Source organism: Cutaneotrichosporon oleaginosum (genome assembly GCF_008065305.1).
Source record: "Cutaneotrichosporon oleaginosum strain ATCC 20508 chromosome Unknown ATCC20508_contig01, whole genome shotgun sequence".
NCBI lineage: Eukaryota > Fungi > Basidiomycota > Tremellomycetes > Trichosporonales > Trichosporonaceae > Cutaneotrichosporon > Cutaneotrichosporon oleaginosum.
In genome coordinates, this window is record NW_027072170.1 from 4009435 (window position 1) to 4027371 (window position 17937).

The 17937-nt window shown below is 61.1% G+C and overlaps 7 protein-coding genes across 7 annotated transcripts; 3 read left to right on the forward strand and 4 right to left on the reverse strand.

Moving 5' to 3' along the window:
- Positions 1-38: 38 nt before the first annotated feature.
- On the reverse strand, positions 39-660 carry COLE_01640 (uncharacterized protein; the record flags this gene model as incomplete). Its single annotated transcript, XM_018425863.2, has 2 exons — positions 39-413; positions 454-660. The coding sequence occupies 2 exons, from the start codon at positions 658-660 to the stop codon at positions 39-41; spliced, it is 582 nt and encodes a 193-aa protein (XP_018275213.1).
- A 746-nt stretch (positions 661-1406) lies between these two features.
- Positions 1407-3050, reverse strand: COLE_01641 (uncharacterized protein; the record flags this gene model as incomplete). The annotated part of the gene is made up of 3 exons (XM_018421592.2): positions 1407-1845; positions 1879-2470; positions 2504-3050. 3 exons carry the CDS (start codon positions 3048-3050, stop codon positions 1407-1409), a joined length of 1578 nt encoding a protein of 525 aa, XP_018275212.1.
- A 285-nt stretch (positions 3051-3335) lies between these two features.
- On the reverse strand, positions 3336-4631 carry COLE_01642 (mitochondrial 54S ribosomal protein mL44; the record flags this gene model as incomplete). The annotated part of the gene is made up of 3 exons (XM_018424566.2): positions 3336-3666; positions 3720-3892; positions 3945-4631. The coding sequence occupies 3 exons, from the start codon at positions 4629-4631 to the stop codon at positions 3336-3338; spliced, it is 1191 nt and encodes a 396-aa protein (XP_018275211.1).
- A 406-nt stretch (positions 4632-5037) lies between these two features.
- COLE_01643 (uncharacterized protein) lies at positions 5038-5775 on the forward strand (the record flags this gene model as incomplete). Its single annotated transcript, XM_018425633.1, has 4 exons — positions 5038-5410; positions 5467-5548; positions 5608-5687; positions 5723-5775. 4 exons carry the CDS (start codon positions 5038-5040, stop codon positions 5773-5775), a joined length of 588 nt encoding a protein of 195 aa, XP_018275210.1.
- Positions 5776-6954: 1179 nt separating this feature from the next.
- COLE_01644 (uncharacterized protein) lies at positions 6955-9957 on the forward strand (the record flags this gene model as incomplete). The annotated part of the gene is made up of 1 exon (XM_018424565.2): positions 6955-9957. The coding sequence occupies one exon, from the start codon at positions 6955-6957 to the stop codon at positions 9955-9957; it is 3003 nt and encodes a 1000-aa protein (XP_018275209.1).
- Positions 9958-10603: 646 nt separating this feature from the next.
- COLE_01645 (uncharacterized protein) lies at positions 10604-11365 on the reverse strand (the record flags this gene model as incomplete). Its single annotated transcript, XM_018419838.2, has 2 exons — positions 10604-11259; positions 11293-11365. The coding sequence occupies 2 exons, from the start codon at positions 11363-11365 to the stop codon at positions 10604-10606; spliced, it is 729 nt and encodes a 242-aa protein (XP_018275208.1).
- A 2738-nt stretch (positions 11366-14103) lies between these two features.
- Positions 14104-17714, forward strand: COLE_01646 (uncharacterized protein; the record flags this gene model as incomplete). Its single annotated transcript, XM_018419836.2, has 3 exons — positions 14104-14273; positions 14314-14488; positions 14526-17714. The coding sequence occupies 3 exons, from the start codon at positions 14104-14106 to the stop codon at positions 17712-17714; spliced, it is 3534 nt and encodes a 1177-aa protein (XP_018275207.1).
- Positions 17715-17937: the final 223 nt, after the last annotated feature.

The following is a 17937-nucleotide window of genomic DNA, read 5'->3' on the forward strand; positions in this document are numbered from 1 at the left end:
CGTAGTGCGCTGCTGCCATGTCTTCATAATTCTGTAAACTACTGAACGTCGGTCGAGTTGATGATGGTACCAAACGCGTCCCCGAGCTCATGGCACACCATGTTGGTGACCTCCTCCCCGCTCGCGCCGGGGATGTCGCGGTCCCCAATCGCGTCTTTGGCAATCAACACGTCGTATCCGTGCTGGCTCGCCTCGCGCGCGGTCGTCGACACACACACATGCGCCATGTATCCGACAATCACGACCTTGTTGAGCCCCGTCTTGCCCAACACCTCGTCGAGGTCGGTCTGGCAGAACGAGCCGGGGAATTTCTTGCGCACGACCGGCTCGTTCGCGCCCGCCGTGGGCTGCAGCTCGGGGAACTCGGCCGCGAGCGGCGTGCCGGGCGTGAACACGGGTGTGCCCGGCGTGACCTGGCGTCAGCGCGCGGCGCGCCCAAACGCCCCAACGCACCTCGTGCACGACGTGCACGACGTGTCCGCCGGCGGCGCGGTAGCGCTCGCACAGCGTGTGCAGCGCGGGGCGGGAGGACGCAATGTTCGTGATCTTGAGATGGCCGTCGGCGTACTCGCCTTGCGCGTCGACGATGAGGAGCACCGAGTCGGACACGCTGGCGGTGGAGGGCGGGATGCCCGCGAGCTGGCGGAAGGAGGCGGCCATGGTGAGTAGGGAGGGAGGGAGGCAAGAGTCAGAGACGGGGACTGGAGGCCACGGCGCCGCCGCCTTATATCTGACTCTGACGTGACTCGGAACGGATGATCGTCCGCATCGACATTACCCGGATGACTGATGCTGGTGGGCGATGGGGACCCGTGGGCGGTGGCAGTGGCAGGGTGAGCGCGGAATACCGGAAACCGGGCTTGGCAGTGGGGTCGTGGCACATTGGGTTTGTGGCTTTCGCGAGTCGAGATCCGCGAGTCGAGATCCAGACGTACCGAGCACCTAGCGAGCTCGCGATGATGATGTACTGTACTGGCGTGTACATGTGCTTTGTCAGGCATGTCGGATGAGTGGATTGCTTCTCCGAGGTTGGGAGATCTGAGGAGACCGGGGAGCAGCGCTTGAGAGCCTCTGCGCGTGCTGGTAATCGACTGCGCACGAGCGCGCAGGAATACCGGAATTGTGCGACGGCCTCTGACTATGACGAGGAGGGACTCGGAGGGGTCACCGATGTGTTAGTCAGCAGTGAGAGAGTGCCGCTTGAAGTGCCGGCACGGACGCGTTGCAGGAGCAGCTTGATTGTGACGAGTTGTAGCCGTGCCATCGCCACATGGCGACTTGGAGTTGCGGATGTTGGACGTGCGGAAGAGGTCGTGCGCATCGAGCGGAGCGCAGCGAGCGCAACCAGTTCGCCCACGCCTTGTCGCCGGTCAATGATGTAGTGCATGCAGTAATGTTACGATCGTCTAGTCTTCATACTCGCCCTCCTCCTCCTCCTCTTCTTCCTCCTCCTCCTCCTCCTCTTCCTCCTCCTCCTCATCTTCAAACTCGACATCAACACCCTCCAACTCCTCGTCCGACGCGCCCTCGAACATGTCCGCGTCCTCGTCGTCCTCGTCGCTCACCTCACTCTCCTCCAAGTCAAAGCGAGCCCCGCTCTTCTCAGCCTTAGCCGTCTTCACCACCTTCTTGCTCTTGCGCCGCGCGCCGCCCTCCGCGATCTCGACACACGTCAGCCGCGACCCCTTGGTGTCGTAGCTCGCCACGGGCTTTTGCTCCTCGCTCTCGGCCGTCGGGATCGCGCCGAGGTCGTACACGTTGATGAAGCCGTCCGAGCTGGCCGTGGTGATGAGCACCGTTGGACCGCTGGGAGCAGCAAATTCGAGCGCCGAGACGGCCTTGATGCTGTTGTCAGCTTACGCCTGCGTAATGTCTTACCGGTTGGTGTGTCCGACGAGCGTGGCGATGCGGTCCACCTCGGCTTTAGGACCATGCTCCGCCTTCTCCTCATCTTCATCTTCATCCTCATCCTCATTCTCCTCGGACATCTCGTCGCTATCGGGCATCTCGACGGTGTACACCTCCACGACGCCCTTCTCCGTCCCGACGCAGAGCAGCTCGGCGTCCTGCCCCGGGAGCTCGGTGAACAACAAGTGGTTGAAGCGGACCTTGCTCTCGAGCGTCGCGAGCTTCTTGAGCGTCAAACTGTAAATCTCGATTTTGCGGGGGAAGAGGACGGCGAAGTGTGTTCCGCGCGGCGAGAACTTGACGAGCTCGGCCTCGCTCCCGAGCGCGAGCGACGCGGCGCCACGCCCGCGCATAAGGTCCCACATCTTGAGCGTGTTGTCCTTGCCCACGGACAGCGCGACCTTGCCAGTAGGGTGGACGTCGACATGGTTAACGCGCCCGGAGTGTCCCTTGAGTGTCTTGAGCACGGCCCAGTCCGACGTGCGGAAGAGGGAGATGGTCGCGTCCGCCGACGTTGCCATGAGGTGGCTCGGCGAGGGGAAGGTAAGCGACGTGATCGAGCCTAGCGTCAGTAGGTACTGAAGCGTGGACGCACCAGTGTGCTGCGACAGCGAGCCGACCTCCTTCCGCCTCCGCAGGTCCCACACCTTGATGAACTCGTCTTCGCTGCCTGTCGCGAGCCACTTGCCCGTCTGGTTGGCCGCGACGGCCTTGACGCACGCAAGGTGCGCGGGGAAGATGAAGAGAGGCTCGAGAGCGATTGCGCCGTCGACGTACTTGCCCTCGAGGCCGTAGAGGAGCTTCTCATATGTTCCAGCGATAATCTTGAACGTCGGCGCATCGGGCTCGGACGTCGGCGAGGGCGAGGGCGAGGGCGCCTTCGCCTTGCCCTTGCCCTTGGGCTTGGGCTTGGGCTTCTCGGGCTCAGCCTTGGCCTTGGCCTTGGTCTTGGTCTTCACCGCCGGCGCAGACACGACCTTGGCCTTCTTCTCCAGCACCTGCTTCGTCGCGGCGGACACCTCGCCGTCGTACTGCACATCGACGGTCGGCTTGGACGGCCCCTTCGGCCGCTGCGGCTTAGCCGACTTGGCGTACGGCGCCGAGCGCTTGCCCTTGGACTGCTTGAACGGCTGCTTGCCCATACTTGCTTTCGATGGAGTGTGGTGGATGGATGTTGTTGTGACAGCGAGCAGACCTGCACCAGATCATCCAACTTTCTGGGGTCACGTGGGAATGTGCGTGGATTTTCTCGCCTAGGCACGGCGCCCCGCCATCACAATCACTCAAAGTTGACTTTCCGCCCCGCCGTCGCGACCACTCGCGTGCCCCAGCCATCACCGAGCTCGCGCGAGCTGCCACAGACACACGTACTCGCGTGATGGATGATGATGCATATCTGAGTGGTAGGTATACTACTGGTATACTGTCTAAAACCTTTGTGGCCTGATGCTCTGCCCCAAGCCCTGGACCGGCTCGCTCGCCCCCGAGCTCACGTAGCTGCCCTCCCACTTGTCGCCCTGGTCCGGCGCCACCCCTGCGCTGCTGATTGGCCGGTCGGCGTGCGCACTCGTTGGCAGGCGCGTGCTCCCCTCCTCGGCTTGCACGAGGAAGAGGGAGAGGAGCGCGTTGGTCGCCGCGCGATGCTCAGCCATGGCCAATGACGACCCGTGGCCCTCGGCGAGCTTGAGCCCGTTCTGCAGGAACAGCCCAATGTTAAACAGTGGCGACTGCGAGTGCATACCGGTCGTTGCGAGGACGCTGGAGTCAGTGGGCGGGAAGGGGCGGAGTGGCGGTGTGCGAAGAGGACTTACCGAGACTCGATCCGGCCGAGAGACGACGATGCTGGGACACCTGCGTCGTGCAAGTGCTTCGAGACGACGTTCGACAGCACGTGCTTTGGCTTGCGGATCTTGAAGAGGTGCGTCAGATCCACATGGCGGCTCATGAAGTGTGCGTGAACAAAGTCACGGGCAGCGTGCATTCCCTGCGCCGTCAGCAAACGTCTTCCCCTCCCAGTCGCGGCCAAGATCACCCACCTGTTCTTGGTAGATCAAACCAACGAACGCGCGCACAACACTGGCAACACCCTCCTCCCACGAGTTGCGCTTCCTCTCCCGCTCCTTGTCCAGACGAGCCGCGCGGTCGTTGTACGACTCGCGGAAATTGATGGACACGGGTGTGTCGGCAAGCTCGCGCACGGCAAGCGCACGACGCCACCGGATAGGCAGGCCCTGCACCTGGTTGTGGTACTTGGGTGCGCCGTCGTGGGTTGCGCTAACACCAAGCTCGCGGGCGACGCTAACAAGCGACGAAGGGCCGACGTAGGAGGTGACGGCGCTCGAGAGGGCGGTGGAAGGGAGGTTGGGGTAGCGGGCGGCGATCTCCTCGCTGGCGAAGAGGCCAAGGAGCGAGTTGCCGAGGTTGGAGAGAAGCTCGTTCGTCTCGATGTCCGCGGACTCCTCGTTGACGAAGGAAGGGTGCGTGAGGCATGTGAGGAGGGACGCCTGCAGTTTGTCGGAAGGGGGGAGGGAGAGGCGGGAGAGGAGGGCAGCGAGCGCAGTCGCGGGATAGGGCTCCTCGGCGGGAGGGAGACGGCGCTGCTTGAGCAGGGCGGGGGTGCTGGACAGCGCGCGGACGGGGACAGCAGCCCGGCGCAACGGCGTCTTGGCGAGGCGGCGCTGCCAGACGGCCGAGACGGTGCGCGAGAGGACGGCGCCGCGCATCATGCAGAGATTCGTTGGGCCGGGATCTGTCGACGGCGGAGGAGATGAGTGATGATTGCGGCGGCCGTCGTCGTCGTCGTGCTCGCTGTCTCGGGGGATGAGATGCACTCTCTCGACTTTTGGAGGCGTTTTTCGATCTTCGGAGGCAGTGAGGGCGAATGCTCCCGCCACGGAGGGCGGAATCAAAATCGCACGAGAGCCACGCGACCATGTCATCATGATGGAGACCCCGCATTTCGGCGAACACGCTGTTAATGGCAGCTGCGATGTCGCCATCGCACACGCGAGTGCTTAGTGTTGCTTGATCTGATCAACTGCCCACCCTCTCTCTCTCTCTCTCTCTTTCAACATCTTCATGTCTCTAGCTAGCATCAAGCGCTCTCTCTTCACTCTTTCTCGCCACATCATGCCCAAGGGTCCCCAGACACCGCCTCCTCCCACCGTGCCCACGGCCATCAAGAGCCGTGAGGAAGCCAAGCTTGGCGACGGCACCGAGGTGGCGACGTTCGCCTCGGGCTGCTTCTGGGGCACGGAGCACCTCTTCAACAAGTACTACAGCCACTTGCCGCAGTGGAAGATCGAGGTCGGGTACACGGGTGGCCGCGACGACGCCAAGGACCCATCGTACCAGCAGGTGTGCAGCGGGAACACGCAGCACGCCGAGGCCGTGCGGCTCCACTACCAGAAGGGGGCTGTGGGGTACGGCGAGCTCGTCGAGTTCTTCTACCGGACGCACGACCCGACGACTCTCAACTCGCAGGGCCCGGACAGGGGCACGCGTGAGTAGCGGCTGCCAGCGACGAGGCACATAAGAGTGCAGTGCACTGACAGACAGAGTACCGCTCGGCCATCTTCTACCACACGCCCGAGCAGCTGGCGACGGCCAAGGCGGTGACGGCTGAGGTGCAGGACAAGTAGTGAGTCTGTGCAGCAAGTGTTGCATGCCGCGGTGAATGCCGAACGACACTAACCCTAGCCTCAAGGACAGGAAGATTGTTACGGAGATCTCGCCTGCGGCCAAGTGGTGGACTGCCGAGGAGTATCACCAGAAGTACTGTGAGTGGTGTTGGGGAGTTTAACGCTGATCATAGTGGACAACAACCCCGGCGGCTACGAGTGTCCGACCCACCGCATGTACTGGTAGGCGTACTGGTAGGCGGGGAGGGAGTTGTGCAGCTCAGAGGCCGTGCTGCAACCACGGCCGAAGCATTCATGGGCGGGGAGACATGTGCAGTAGCAGCTATCAGCAGTGAACATAGATGCATCGACAGAGTGCAGTTAGTGCGACTAGGGCGATGAGAGGGGAGGTGGAGCAGTGGAGCATGGAGCATGGAGCATGGAGCATGGAGCAGTGAAAACTGGCACTAGCGCGTGCTGGACGCCTCAACGTCATGAGAAGGTTGCCCTCCCCCCCCCCTTGTGCCACCGCAGCGCCGCAGCTCATCATATCATCCATCGCCTTGGCATGTAGTCAAGTGCAGGCTAATAAGAAGCGAGTGCCCGATGGCTTGGCATGGATGACGGTCGTTGAGATATGGCGATAAGAATATTTCTACATCATAGATCATGCGGAGTCTCCGGATCTCTGGGCTGTTTCAATACTGATTGTCTGAGCGCTGAGCTGAGAGGATGTACGGATTTACTCCCCCTGCGGCCACCATTGCATGACCGCACAACTCGACCACCTCGACGCCGACACGGTCCTCTTCGTCATTGATTTGGTTTAGTGGATGCCACGGATGCCAAACAGCCAAACGCGCCTCGCTCGCCACATTGTCAGCCGTCAGCTGCCCGCTGTCAGATTTCCAGGGAGCAGCAAAAAGGTCAGCTGAGCTATGCCGTCCTGCACAGACGCCCGGCGGCTCTCCGCTTCGGCATACCTCATACGGGGCTCAATGTTTGTTTTGTCTGTGTCTCAAAAGTCAAATGGACGACGCACTTGACTGCGCCAAACGTTCGTGGTCCATCAGACGCATGTTCGTTGATAGACGCGGGTCCTCGGCTAGATCCGAAGAGAGTGAGCATCGGCGAATGTGCCGATGAAAGCGACGGGAGATGCGGAGTGACCCACGTGTGATCCAGTTGATTACAAACATTTTGTAATTGGAAGGTAATACAAATTGTAGTGTGGTAGAGAATTCTAGGCCCCCCCCACCCAGGAATGTGCGGCAAAACTTACCCCTCTCCGCCTTCCCTCCCGCCGCCGCCCATCACAATCCTCCTCTCCATCTCTCTTTTCTCCTCATCTCTCTCATCTCTCCATCTCTCTTCCATCACACCCTCCTCCCCACTTTCCTCTCTATCAACCCCCATACAAGTTCTCATGCACACCACGACCGCTCAGGTCGCGCACCACAACACCACCAACAAGCCTGTTGACTTTAACAATCATCATAGCCCGGCCCTCGGGGCCGGGGCGGCCACTGTCACAGTGCCCCCCAAGGCCGACCACAAAGACGATGACCAGCCAGAGCAGTACCTCCCCAGACTGGATCACATCCCTGTCGAGGTCCTCTCTCTCATCGCCTCTCTGATCGCCCCTCCCTTCTACCTCCCTCCGCCACCCGACGAGCCTCAGTCCACTCCTCAGCCCCATGTCATCACCTCTCTTGATCCCTCCCCACCCGCACTCAAAACGGTCCCCCAGGCACTTTCTGCCACCACCAAAACTTGTTCGCACGTGCTTGACGCCGCTCGCCCGTGGCTCTGGGAGAACGTCGATGTCCGCTCCGGTCGCGGATGGCTCGCCGTAGTCGAGGCCCTCACAGAGGAGGTCAACGAGGAGAACAAGGAAGACGCCGAGATGGCTGTAATCTCCGTCGAGAGCAGCATCGATGGTGGCAATATGAGCCGCGATGCCAGCACCTTTGGCAGCGACGGGTACTCGCCCATGCCCGAGCGCGCCCGCGAGCGCCTCCGTGAGTCATCAGAGCAGCCCGAAGCAGGGCCGAGCAACTATGCCGACGCCCTCACACACTCGCCCACCTCGACAACCCATCCTGTCGAGCTGCCCCTCCCTGTCAGTGTTCCCGTCGGCACGGGCCATGGACGTAGCGTTGTGGGGCGCACGGTCACGATCAACACGACTGTCGCTCAGAACTATTACCGGCCCAACGAGCCCAGCTCGAGCAAGTCGCCAGGCATGCGCTACAACATGGAGACGAGCCCCCCTCCCCAGCCCCACCGTCTCTCTATGCTTCTTACGCCGCCCGGCTCGCGCACCACCTCCCCCGTTGGCCAGACTCGCGCTCACCTCCGTGGACGCTCGCGCTCACCTCGTCGCCAGCTGAGCCTTTGGGACGCCGAGGGCATCAGCTCGGTCCTGCAGCGCTCTATGAGCCTGTCGCTCCCCAACGGGAGCCGCCCTTTTATGCGCACCAGCTCGCTCAGCCACTCCCGCATTGTCCGCGAGCACGACTCGGACGAGGAAACGGACGAGTCTGAGCCCAACGACCACTCCGAGTCGCTTCGCACCGCGATGCGCACCCCGCCTCCTCAGGAGGAGGAGGCTCCGCAAACCCCTCCCCCAGAGGAGGAGGAAGACGTCCCGGTCAACGCCAACCCGGAGCTTCTCCCGCCACCTGGGCCCTACATTCGCCACCTCTCCTTCACCAACTTCCGCACGATCGGCAGCCGCCGCTCGCAGGAGGAAGCAGTGCGTGGGCGCTTTGTCACTGCTGGGCGTCTCGAGGGCGTCCTCAAGAACACCCCAAACCTTCGCTCGCTCTGCATGACCGAGTACGTTGACTCGTCGCTCTCCGCCGATGTCGTCGAGGAGATCTTCTTCCGTGGATACAGCAAGCCGCGTATCCTGCGCAACTACTCGCGCTCGCCAGACCGCAGGCGCCTGTCGCGCACCACGTCAATCTCGCAGCAGAACCCCGCGGACGCGGACGATCACTCGCTCGACCCATCGCAGACTACTATCGACGACCAGATGGACCCCCCGCGCCCCACCTATGTGCCTTACGAGATGGAGACGGACGAGGACATGTGGAAGAGGCGCAAGCAGTTTACTCCGCTCGAGGCACTCGACCTTACCGGATGCGTGAGCCGCACCTTTGCCGAGGCAGTCGAGGAGTTTGGCGACAGCTGGCTCAACTTGGGCCCCCATGACGAGGAAGGGCGTGGGCGCAGCCGATCGCGTCGGTTCGTCACTGAGGCGAGTGATGACGATGACGAGACTGAGCTTCACAACCGCATGACGCATCGCCCGCTCTTCACCGCGTTGCGCCGCATCTCGCTGCGGGCATGCACCAACCTGCCCTCGCAGTTCATCACGCATCTTATTCTTGCGATGCCCAATCTTACCCACCTCGATCTGTCGGGCACACGCGTGACGGACAACCTCCTTCATGCGCTCACTCAGCACCCGCCTCCGGGCATGCACCTGCAGTCGCTCTCGCTGGCGCGGTGTCCGCGCCTCGACCCCAGCTGCGTCGTTGACTTCCTTATTGAGTCGCCGGCCGCTCGCGACATTGTCGACCTTAACCTCTTCGTCAACCCAACGCAGGGCAATGCCATTGGCGCGTATGACCTCAAGCGCCTCCTCACGTCGGCTCCGTGCATCAAGTCGGGAAGGCTGCGTTACCTGGATCTCTCGTCCGCGGCGTTCTCCGCCGAGCACCTCTCGCCCGAGGTCTTCCCGCCGCAGCCGAGTCTTGTGTCGCTTGGTCTTAGTCACGTTGCCGCTCTGCCACTCAAGGAGATTGCGCAGTTCCTTCGCTCGTCGGCACCAGGCGTTGAGGTGCTCACGCTGACGGGCTCGTCGGTTATGGACCTGCGCCCCGACGCATCGACTCTGCAGATCACGCTGTCGCTGCACGCGCTGCTCATCAACCCGCTCACGACCGTGCCCTTCTCGCTGGGCAGCATCAACATGTCTGGCAATGTTACCAAAGCGGACCTGACTGCCGGTCCGACGCGTCTCCGCGTCGTCGAGCTGTCCAGCGCGATTCGCCGCTCTCTCGACCCTTCGCAGGGCTCGGGCCGAACCGAGTGGCAGGTCGTCAAGTCCAAGGGCGGTCGCGGCTGGTACGTCGACGTATCAGCGGGCTGGATCCAAAGCAACACGCTTGAGGACTGGGGATATGTCCAGAAGCCTCCTGCCACGGTCGGCGAGGGCTTGGGCTCGCTCTCGTTCGTCCGCCACTTGCCGGCCAGCCACCCGCGGCGGCGCTACCTCACCCAGCTCGCTGAGGCGAATGGGCGAGTACGCTCGGATGTCGGGTGGCACTCGCGCAAGATGGAGGTGGTGCGCGGCGAGGGCATGATGGGCCGCGAGGAGGGCATGGGCGGCGTGGGCGCCTTTGCGTTTGAGGAGTAAGTGGACCGAGAGGCCAGCTGAGGGGTGGCTGGTAGTGTCGGGCAAGGGGCGGAGGGAAAAGAGGTGCCAGAATCGCACGGACTGTGCCATTTCAACCTGTACGATGGTCTGCAAGCACCACATGACTCGAAGCAAGAACCGGATCGTATAATAAACACATTGGGTATCGTGCAGCATCGGATTACTGGGAACTATCTTATCGGCCAGAGTGTGTGTGATGCAAGTGTATCCAGTATGCGGGGGTTGTTTGAGTCTTGCGAAGTGCTCGACGGCCACGGCGTCTGGAGGGAGTGGTCAAGGTAGACGAAGTGCGTCTCCTCGCCATTTTAAAGTCTACCAGGCCCATGCGATACCCAGGGCTAGTCTTGCGTCGTCATCACGCCAAGTCTTGCTCGGCGCTCTGTCTGACGCCCCGCTCCTGCCCCGTCGTCGATCACACAGACGTCCGCGCCTGAAGTCACGCCCACGCCCACGCCCACGCCCACGCCCACCACGCTCTCCCCAACCTCCGCGTCGTTGCCCCCCCCCGCCCCCCCCGGCCCCCTCTCCAGGCACTAGCGAACGTAATCACATGCAAGATGGGCCGATGTACAAATGTCAAGTCCAACGCGGACGATAAACGGGGGGGTATAGCGAGCGGACCGTGCTACAGGGTGGAGGTCGAGCGGCTCTGTTTGGCCTGTGCAAAGTCGACGTCCATGCGGCCGACGTCAAACTTGAGGTCGATTTGGGGTATAGGCGCAGGGGGGAGGAGGCTCTGTGGGCGCGACTTGGGGGTTTGGCGCAGGCCGGCGATGCTGGCGCGGCGCAGGAACCCGGGCTGCTTCAAGCTGGTGCTGGGGCGGGGGGAGGAAGGGTGCGAAGGCGGATGGGGGGCGGGGGCGCGGGGCGAGGCGGGGTTGGAGAGGGTGAGGTCAAGCGTGTGGTGGTCGAGGGAGAAGACGGGGGTGGACTCTGAGCGGGTGACGACGCGCTGTCTCTCTTCCTTTACGGCGGGGGAGGCGGTGGCCGAGGTCGCGGAGGGAGAGGAGGAGGAGGAGGGGGGCAGGGCGTCGGGGGGCAGAGGAAACTTTGCGACGTCGACCTCGTTCAGTCCGCTCATTCTTGACATGGTGGCGGAGGAGGTGTGGGACGCGTCGTAGACGGGACTAGCGAGGGTTGGGGGCGCGAGGGTCGCGGGCGAGACGAGCGACGTCGCGGACGGAGAGAGGGGGGAGGGGGGCTTTTCGGCGACGGACGGCGGCGCGGGCGTCGTCGTCCGGCTGCGGGCCGAGAAGCGGAAACTGCCCGAGTCGCTCTTGTCTGTCGTCAGCGGCGAGGAGGCAGGCCACGCACCCTTGCTCTTGCGTGGGCGGAGGAAGGCGAAGAGCGAGGACAGGCGCTTGGACGGAGAGCGGGCTTCGGGCATGCTGAAGATGGCGGAAAGCCGAAAGAGAAAATGGCGTCGAGCCGGCGAAAGAGAGATTGGAGAGGGGGGGAGAAAAAGAGGGAGGAGGAAGGGAGTGACGGACCGAGCGGTAATGAGCAAAGTTGAAGCGTGAGGGGAATGCGAATGCGAATGCGAATGCGAATGCGAATGCGAATGCGAATGCGATGACAAGTGCAAGGTGCAAGATGGTGAGGACGAGGCGGGGGGTGGTGGGGCCCGTGGCCTGCCTGCCGAGACGGGGAGGATGCGAGGATGCAAAGACACGAGGACACGAGGACAAGGACACGAGCAGGCGCCGTGACCGTCGGGTGTCACTGTGGCGCCGCCGAAGAGTGGGTGGGCTTCGCCGTCGGGCGCGTTGGGCGGGTTGGGCGCGTCGGGGAGGCTTGCGTCGGTCGTCGCCGGGATGTGATGGGGATGGGTGCGTTCCGCCTCGACTCCGAGTCCTCGGGAGCTAGCGGATGGCAAGCAAGCAGGCAGGCAGGCAGGCAGGCAGGCGCACAGTGCGGGCCAGAAGGAGATCAAGGTGGGACGAGGACGAAGATGTGATGATCAAAGTTGATGGAGAGCAGGGTTGGGCCATGGGCCCAGCGGGTCCGTGTGGTGGCTTGGGCGGGAACAGCTGGCTACCTACCTGCTCCAGTCACTGTGTGCGACTTTTGCAACCTGTGATGAGAGTGATTGTTGAATGCTGAATGCTGATTGCATCAGAAAGAAAGAGCAGGAAGAGCAGGTAGAGGACATCGTATTGTGGGCAATAGATGATGGGGCATAAGGCACCTGCCGGCATCGACATGGCTCGTTGAAGCCATCACATCAGCAATTCAGCAACATCATCATCTTTGATCGTGTTTTTCAGCGAAAAAGGCCGTTGACGACGACACGGGCCGGCTTTTAAATCCATGCCCAGGCACACGGGCTCCTCGATCTTGCATCACTTGAGTAAAGCTTATCGATGCATACGAGTGGCCCACTCCATCTCTTCACAGCACTCCACAAGCGTTGATGATGTGAGACGCTTGAGTAGTGAATTGACTTTTTGTTTAGGATCTGGCCTGGCCGATCTCCTCATTCGGTTCCAGGAGAGCGGGAGGGGGTTTCCCCACAGTCAACCCTATGGCCACCCTGAACCCCATGTCTGGGCACTTGGTCACTACTCCAAGTAGTATTAATCGGGTATAGGCTAGTAGAGGTCCGAGGTTCGATTCCTCGACGCGCGTCACAGGTGATTGTGACAACCCAATTGGAACGGGTCACAATGGGAGTTTGCAGGCCGAAACGTGGGGACAATTGGATCTGGGACTAATATTAATACAGGCAAGGTGTATTGAAACAAGGTTCACATAGGGCTTCCCGGTCCAGCCCGTCTCCTGTAGACATCCCGCAGATGCCATACAAGCCCCTGATGATCAGTTGGAATCCATGTGGGAGATGCGACACGAGCTGAACAGCATGGACGGCATGCTGCATGCATTGCTTGAAGAGGTGAGTATAAGTAGTAGCGAGCAGAGTGCAGAGTGTGATCAGAGAGAGAGAGAGAGTGAGACTGAGGACGAGGACGAGGACGGCGCGCATGTCGTAGCCAACAGACGCGTCTTTTGAATTGTCTCATCCGACGTGGCTTCTCTCCCCTTGGCCCTCGGCGCGTCCTTTGGTCGTCGCGTCGGCCTCTCGCCTCATCGTTGATCCCGTCCAGCAGCGCGCTCTCAACTCATCCTCCTCCTCATCCTCCTCCATCATCATCATCATCATCATCAGCATCATCATCCTCTTCCTCCTCACGATCGCACTTGCCGCATACTCCCCTCAGGCACTTGAAACAAAGCAAACACCCTGGCTCGCATCTTGAACAAGTTTGAGCACGTTCATCAAAACTCGACTCTCTCACAACGCGTCACATTTCCCATCTTCTCCCATCCCATCACTACTCATCTTCATCAACACTTTCCAAAACCCCCGATACGCGACACGACAACGACCACACACAACGACCACACAACGAACGCCCTCACGCCCTCCTCACACCCCTCCCCTCCCCTCCCCGCTCCTCTGCCATCCCCGCAGCTGGCCTCCTCCTCCCCCGCTAGCTGCGGGGCGCCCACCTTCCCCGGACACTGGCCCATGTCTCACTCCGAGCCGAGATAACTCTTTCCCTCTTGCTCTCTCTCTCTCTCTCTTTCCTTCACGCCGATACTACTCGCACACGGCAACCACAACCCGTTTGCGTGTTTGCAGTCCCCCATCATCGTCACCATCGCCCCGACGCACCAACGCATCAACGCACCAACGCACCGACGCACCGACGCACCGACCCATCCCCCACCTCGCCTCGCATCGCGACGACACTCGCATTCGTCACGCTCACCGTGACTCCATCCCTCCTCTACATAATCCCTTCAACATCTTGTTTCTTGTCAATCCCCATCCTCACCACTCCCCCACAATGGCCACATTGCCACCGACAGCCATCGCCAACGTGTTGGACGACCTCGCCGCACTGCAGGATCAGTCAAGCGGTGAGCTTGGATCCCAAACGCGCCGTCCCACTGACATGCAAGAAAGTCTCACCGAAGCGTTGTACTCGTGTCACCAGGCGCATCAGGTCTACACACACTGCGGTGCAGTCATCGTGAGGCGACCCGGATGGCGAGCGATATGGCTTTCTGACAGCAGGTTGCACTAAACCCCTTCGAGACGGTGCCCGGGCTGTGTGAGATATGCGTGCCTTCCCCTCGCTGATAGCAGACGGCCACCAGGTTCAGCGCTCTTTCCACAACACTTCTCCGCCAAAGCAGCCTCCACACGTCTATGCTGTCGGAGAGAACGCGTACCGCGCACTGCTGACTGGGGCGAAGACAAATCAGACTATTGTCATTACAGGTGAAAGGTAAGGCCATGTCCTACAAACAACTCGAGCTGACCGCCAGTGGCTCGGGCAAAACCATTTCATGTAATCACATCATCGACTATCTCGCGGCACGAGGACAGGCCGAGGAGGGCCTCTCGGAAAAGTTGATAAACGCAGGTGCTGTGCTCGAAGCATTTGGCAACGCGCCAACAGCTCGTAACCACAACTCGAGTCGATACGCAAAGGTTGTCAACGTGAGTGCATCCCCATAAGCCATCTCTGATGTGTCAGATCCACTTCGGCCCCAATGGAGGTGCAGTCGGTGCCTCGGTCTCGACCTTCCTTCTCGAGCGAGGACGAGTGACAGACGAGAACCCCTTTCACATCATCACCGCCCTTCGACAGTACGACGCGACGGGGACATCTGAACGATTCAACAGCGTCTGTAGGGCGCTAGTCGACGTCGGCATCGACACCCAGGCCCAGGGGCGTATTTGGGAGATGCTGCGTGGAATAGACAGCCTCATGAAGGGCGACGACGTCGAAGCTGGCAAGTCCTTTGGCGTCGACGCCTTCAACCTCCGCGAAGCCATTAGAAACCGCACGGTCAAGGTCGGTTCGGATGTGTTCAACAAGCAGCGCGAGGGTGCAGAGCTCCAGGCTGCTCGTCACGGCCTTGTGCGCTCCTTGTACGTTTGGCTCTTCGAGTGGATTGTGGAGCGCATCAATGTCGCATTGGGCGCGCCATCAACAGACTACCCGTGCATCTCACTCGTTGATATCTTTGGGTTCGAAAGCTTTGACGGGCGCAACTCGCTCGCTCAGTTTCTCATCAACTGGGCCAACGAGCAACTGCTTTGCCACTTGTCGCAGGACATGCTCGAGCACGAGGCAGACCAGTACGCCGCAGAGGGAATCAAGGTTGACCGTCCACCCCAATTGCCCTCTTGCCTACCGTTGCTGGTCGGAACCCCCGGCAAGTTGGGTCAGCCTCCACAGCCCGGCATTTCGTCATTGCTCGATGACGAGACGCGTCGACTCGGCCTCGGCATGAAGAACGTCACCGACGAAGGCTTTGCACGGAATGTCGCAATCGAGTGCAGCCACCACCACGGCTACCTTCGCGCATTGGCGGCGCACGAGTTCAAGGTCGCGCACTATGCCGCCGCAGTTTCATACGACTCGCGAGGCTTCCTCGCCGCCAACTCGGAGCGCGTCGACGTCAAGTTACTCGAGGCGCTGGACAAGGGCGAGGCATTCGTCCGCACGCTGGTAGAGTCCAAACTTCCATCAAACAATACCAGGCAGAATCCGTTCACCAGTGTCGTTACATCATTCCGCCAGTCAATCCAAAGGCTAGACGCCTTACTCGCCAGCACTCATGTTCACTACGTCCACTGCATCAAGCCGAACGAAAAGGCGATGCCGAGGCTGTTTGAGCACGAACGCGTCCAGATGCAGATGGAGGCGACGGGTGTCGCTCACATCTCGCGTTTTGCACGCGCACATGGTCCACTCAAGATTCCACGCGAGGAGATGTCCTTCTACGCCCTGTTGTTGGGGTCTGGGTTTGACAATGCCGAATTGCCGACCGTTGTTGCCCGACTGAACGAACTCGCGGCTGATGCCGACGGTCGGGGCGTCCAGCTCGGCACCAAGCACGTCTTCTTCCGATCACAGGCGATGCAGCGCATCCAGGACGCGCTTGAGCCTCAGCTAGCGGCCATCAAGGCGTTCCAGACTATTGCGAGAATGAGCCTTGCGCGGAGGTCGTTCCTCGCCACCCGCAGAGCAGCTGTGCGCATCCAGTCGCTTGCCCGAGGCCACTTTGCCCGCAAGGAGTTCAAGGTCAAACTTGAGGAGGCACGAGCTGCTGCTGCGGCCAAGGCTGCTGCTGAGAAGGCAGCGGCCGAAAAAGCCGCCGCTGAGAAAGCGGCTGCAGAGAAGGCAGCTGCTGAGAAGGCGGCTGCCGAGAAGGCCGCTGCCGAACGAGCTGCTGCCGAGAGGGCCGCCGCTGAGCGAGCAGCAAAGGAGGCGCAGCACACTCGGCAAGTATCGTCCGCTTCGCAGACGTCCTCGAATGGCGTCGCCGTTGTCCTCCCTGGGGTGGCTGTCGCCGCCCAGTCCAATGGCTCGCCCGCGGTCGAGTCCAGGCAACGTGACATTGAAGGCGGTCGCCCATCCACACGCACACCCGATACCGTCGGCTCGTGCAGCACGGCACCTACCACCGTACCCGTTACCCCTCCCAAACAGCGCTACACGAGGGACCTGTCGCACGCGAGGTTGTCGTCCTCTGAATCTTTCTTCCTAGAAAACTTTGAACATCCGAGCGTGGACGTCGACAGTGTTGTGATTGACAATGCCCGCACAGCCGACATCTCGCGCGATAGCTTTGACTCCTCAGGCCAGTACAGTGTGACCAACAGCGTACTCGGCGACTACGACGAGACGACATCGTCATCTATTCCTACCTCGAACCTTCATTCAGATCCTCCAGCTAGCGCCTTGCGCGACATAAAGGGGAACCCCTTGACCGACTCGAGTTCGATTGCGCAGCTGGTGTACCACCTGTTGCACGCAGCGAACGACTTTGACTCGGCCAAGCGGGTCGGTCTCGTGCTTGGCTCCGTGATCAGATGGTACGACGCGGCGAAGCGCCGCTACATCCCAGAGATCATGTCGGCCCAGTTTCTTACTGCGGCGCAATCTAGCGTCCGTCGCCAGAGCGAGATCCCCCAGCTGTGGTGCACTGCCGCCATGGCGCACACCTTCCGCCTCCAGCTATCACCAAACCACCAGATGGTCAAGCAGCTCGACCGCCTGCAGGAGAGTGCGCTGGACTTTATTCTCCAGAAGGTGTATGGCATAGCTGAGAACGTCATCAAGGCCGCGATAGCCCCCGACTCTGCACGGAAGATGTCGCCGGGTAGACCACTCCTCGACACGCTGTGGGGCGAAATGTCCGAGTTCTCAGATGTTGTGCGCGACGTCACCGGCCGGACGATCCTCGACCGCATGTTCCAGATCCTCATCACGCGTATGCTTACGAAGAAGATCAAGAAACCGGAGGCTGCGCACATTCTTGGGTCTCTGGCGTGGATCTGTGAGTGGCGAGATGAAGTTGGGCTTGCCGAGTCGCCAATCGAGAGCGTCGCGCTGCTCATGCTCTCGTTCATGGCGGGCATTGAGATTCACGGCGACGAGGAGCAACTTGAAGACCTGGAGGAGAGCATGAACCGCCTGCTCTCGGCAAGATTCAGCGAGAATGCGCCGACCAAGGCGGCGAATGCGGCACTGCGCCAGATTGCCGATGCGCCGCCATCTAATCTTGCGGTTGAGTTGGGCCGTGCGCTGAGCTACGTCGACGTGCACGAGAGCGCGGGTGAGGCTGCGGACCGGCTCGGGGAGCATGTCATCAGCAAGAAGCACGTCTACTCGTTCCTTGCGTGGGTGGGACGGGTGGGCAGCACCAGGTAGATTGATCGGATTTTTATCAGCATGGCATGCATGGTTGTAATCAGCGCGTCCAGCGCGGATGCCAACGTCGGGAGCCAGCTGCTAAATGACGGCGAGCGAGATGGGCAAACACCAACTTCCGGCTGGAGAATGGGCCAACTGGATGCCGCTCAGAGCCGTGAGATAGCGACTGGGACCCACAACGGAAGAACCTCGGAAACTGCAGAATGAGGAACGGTGTTTT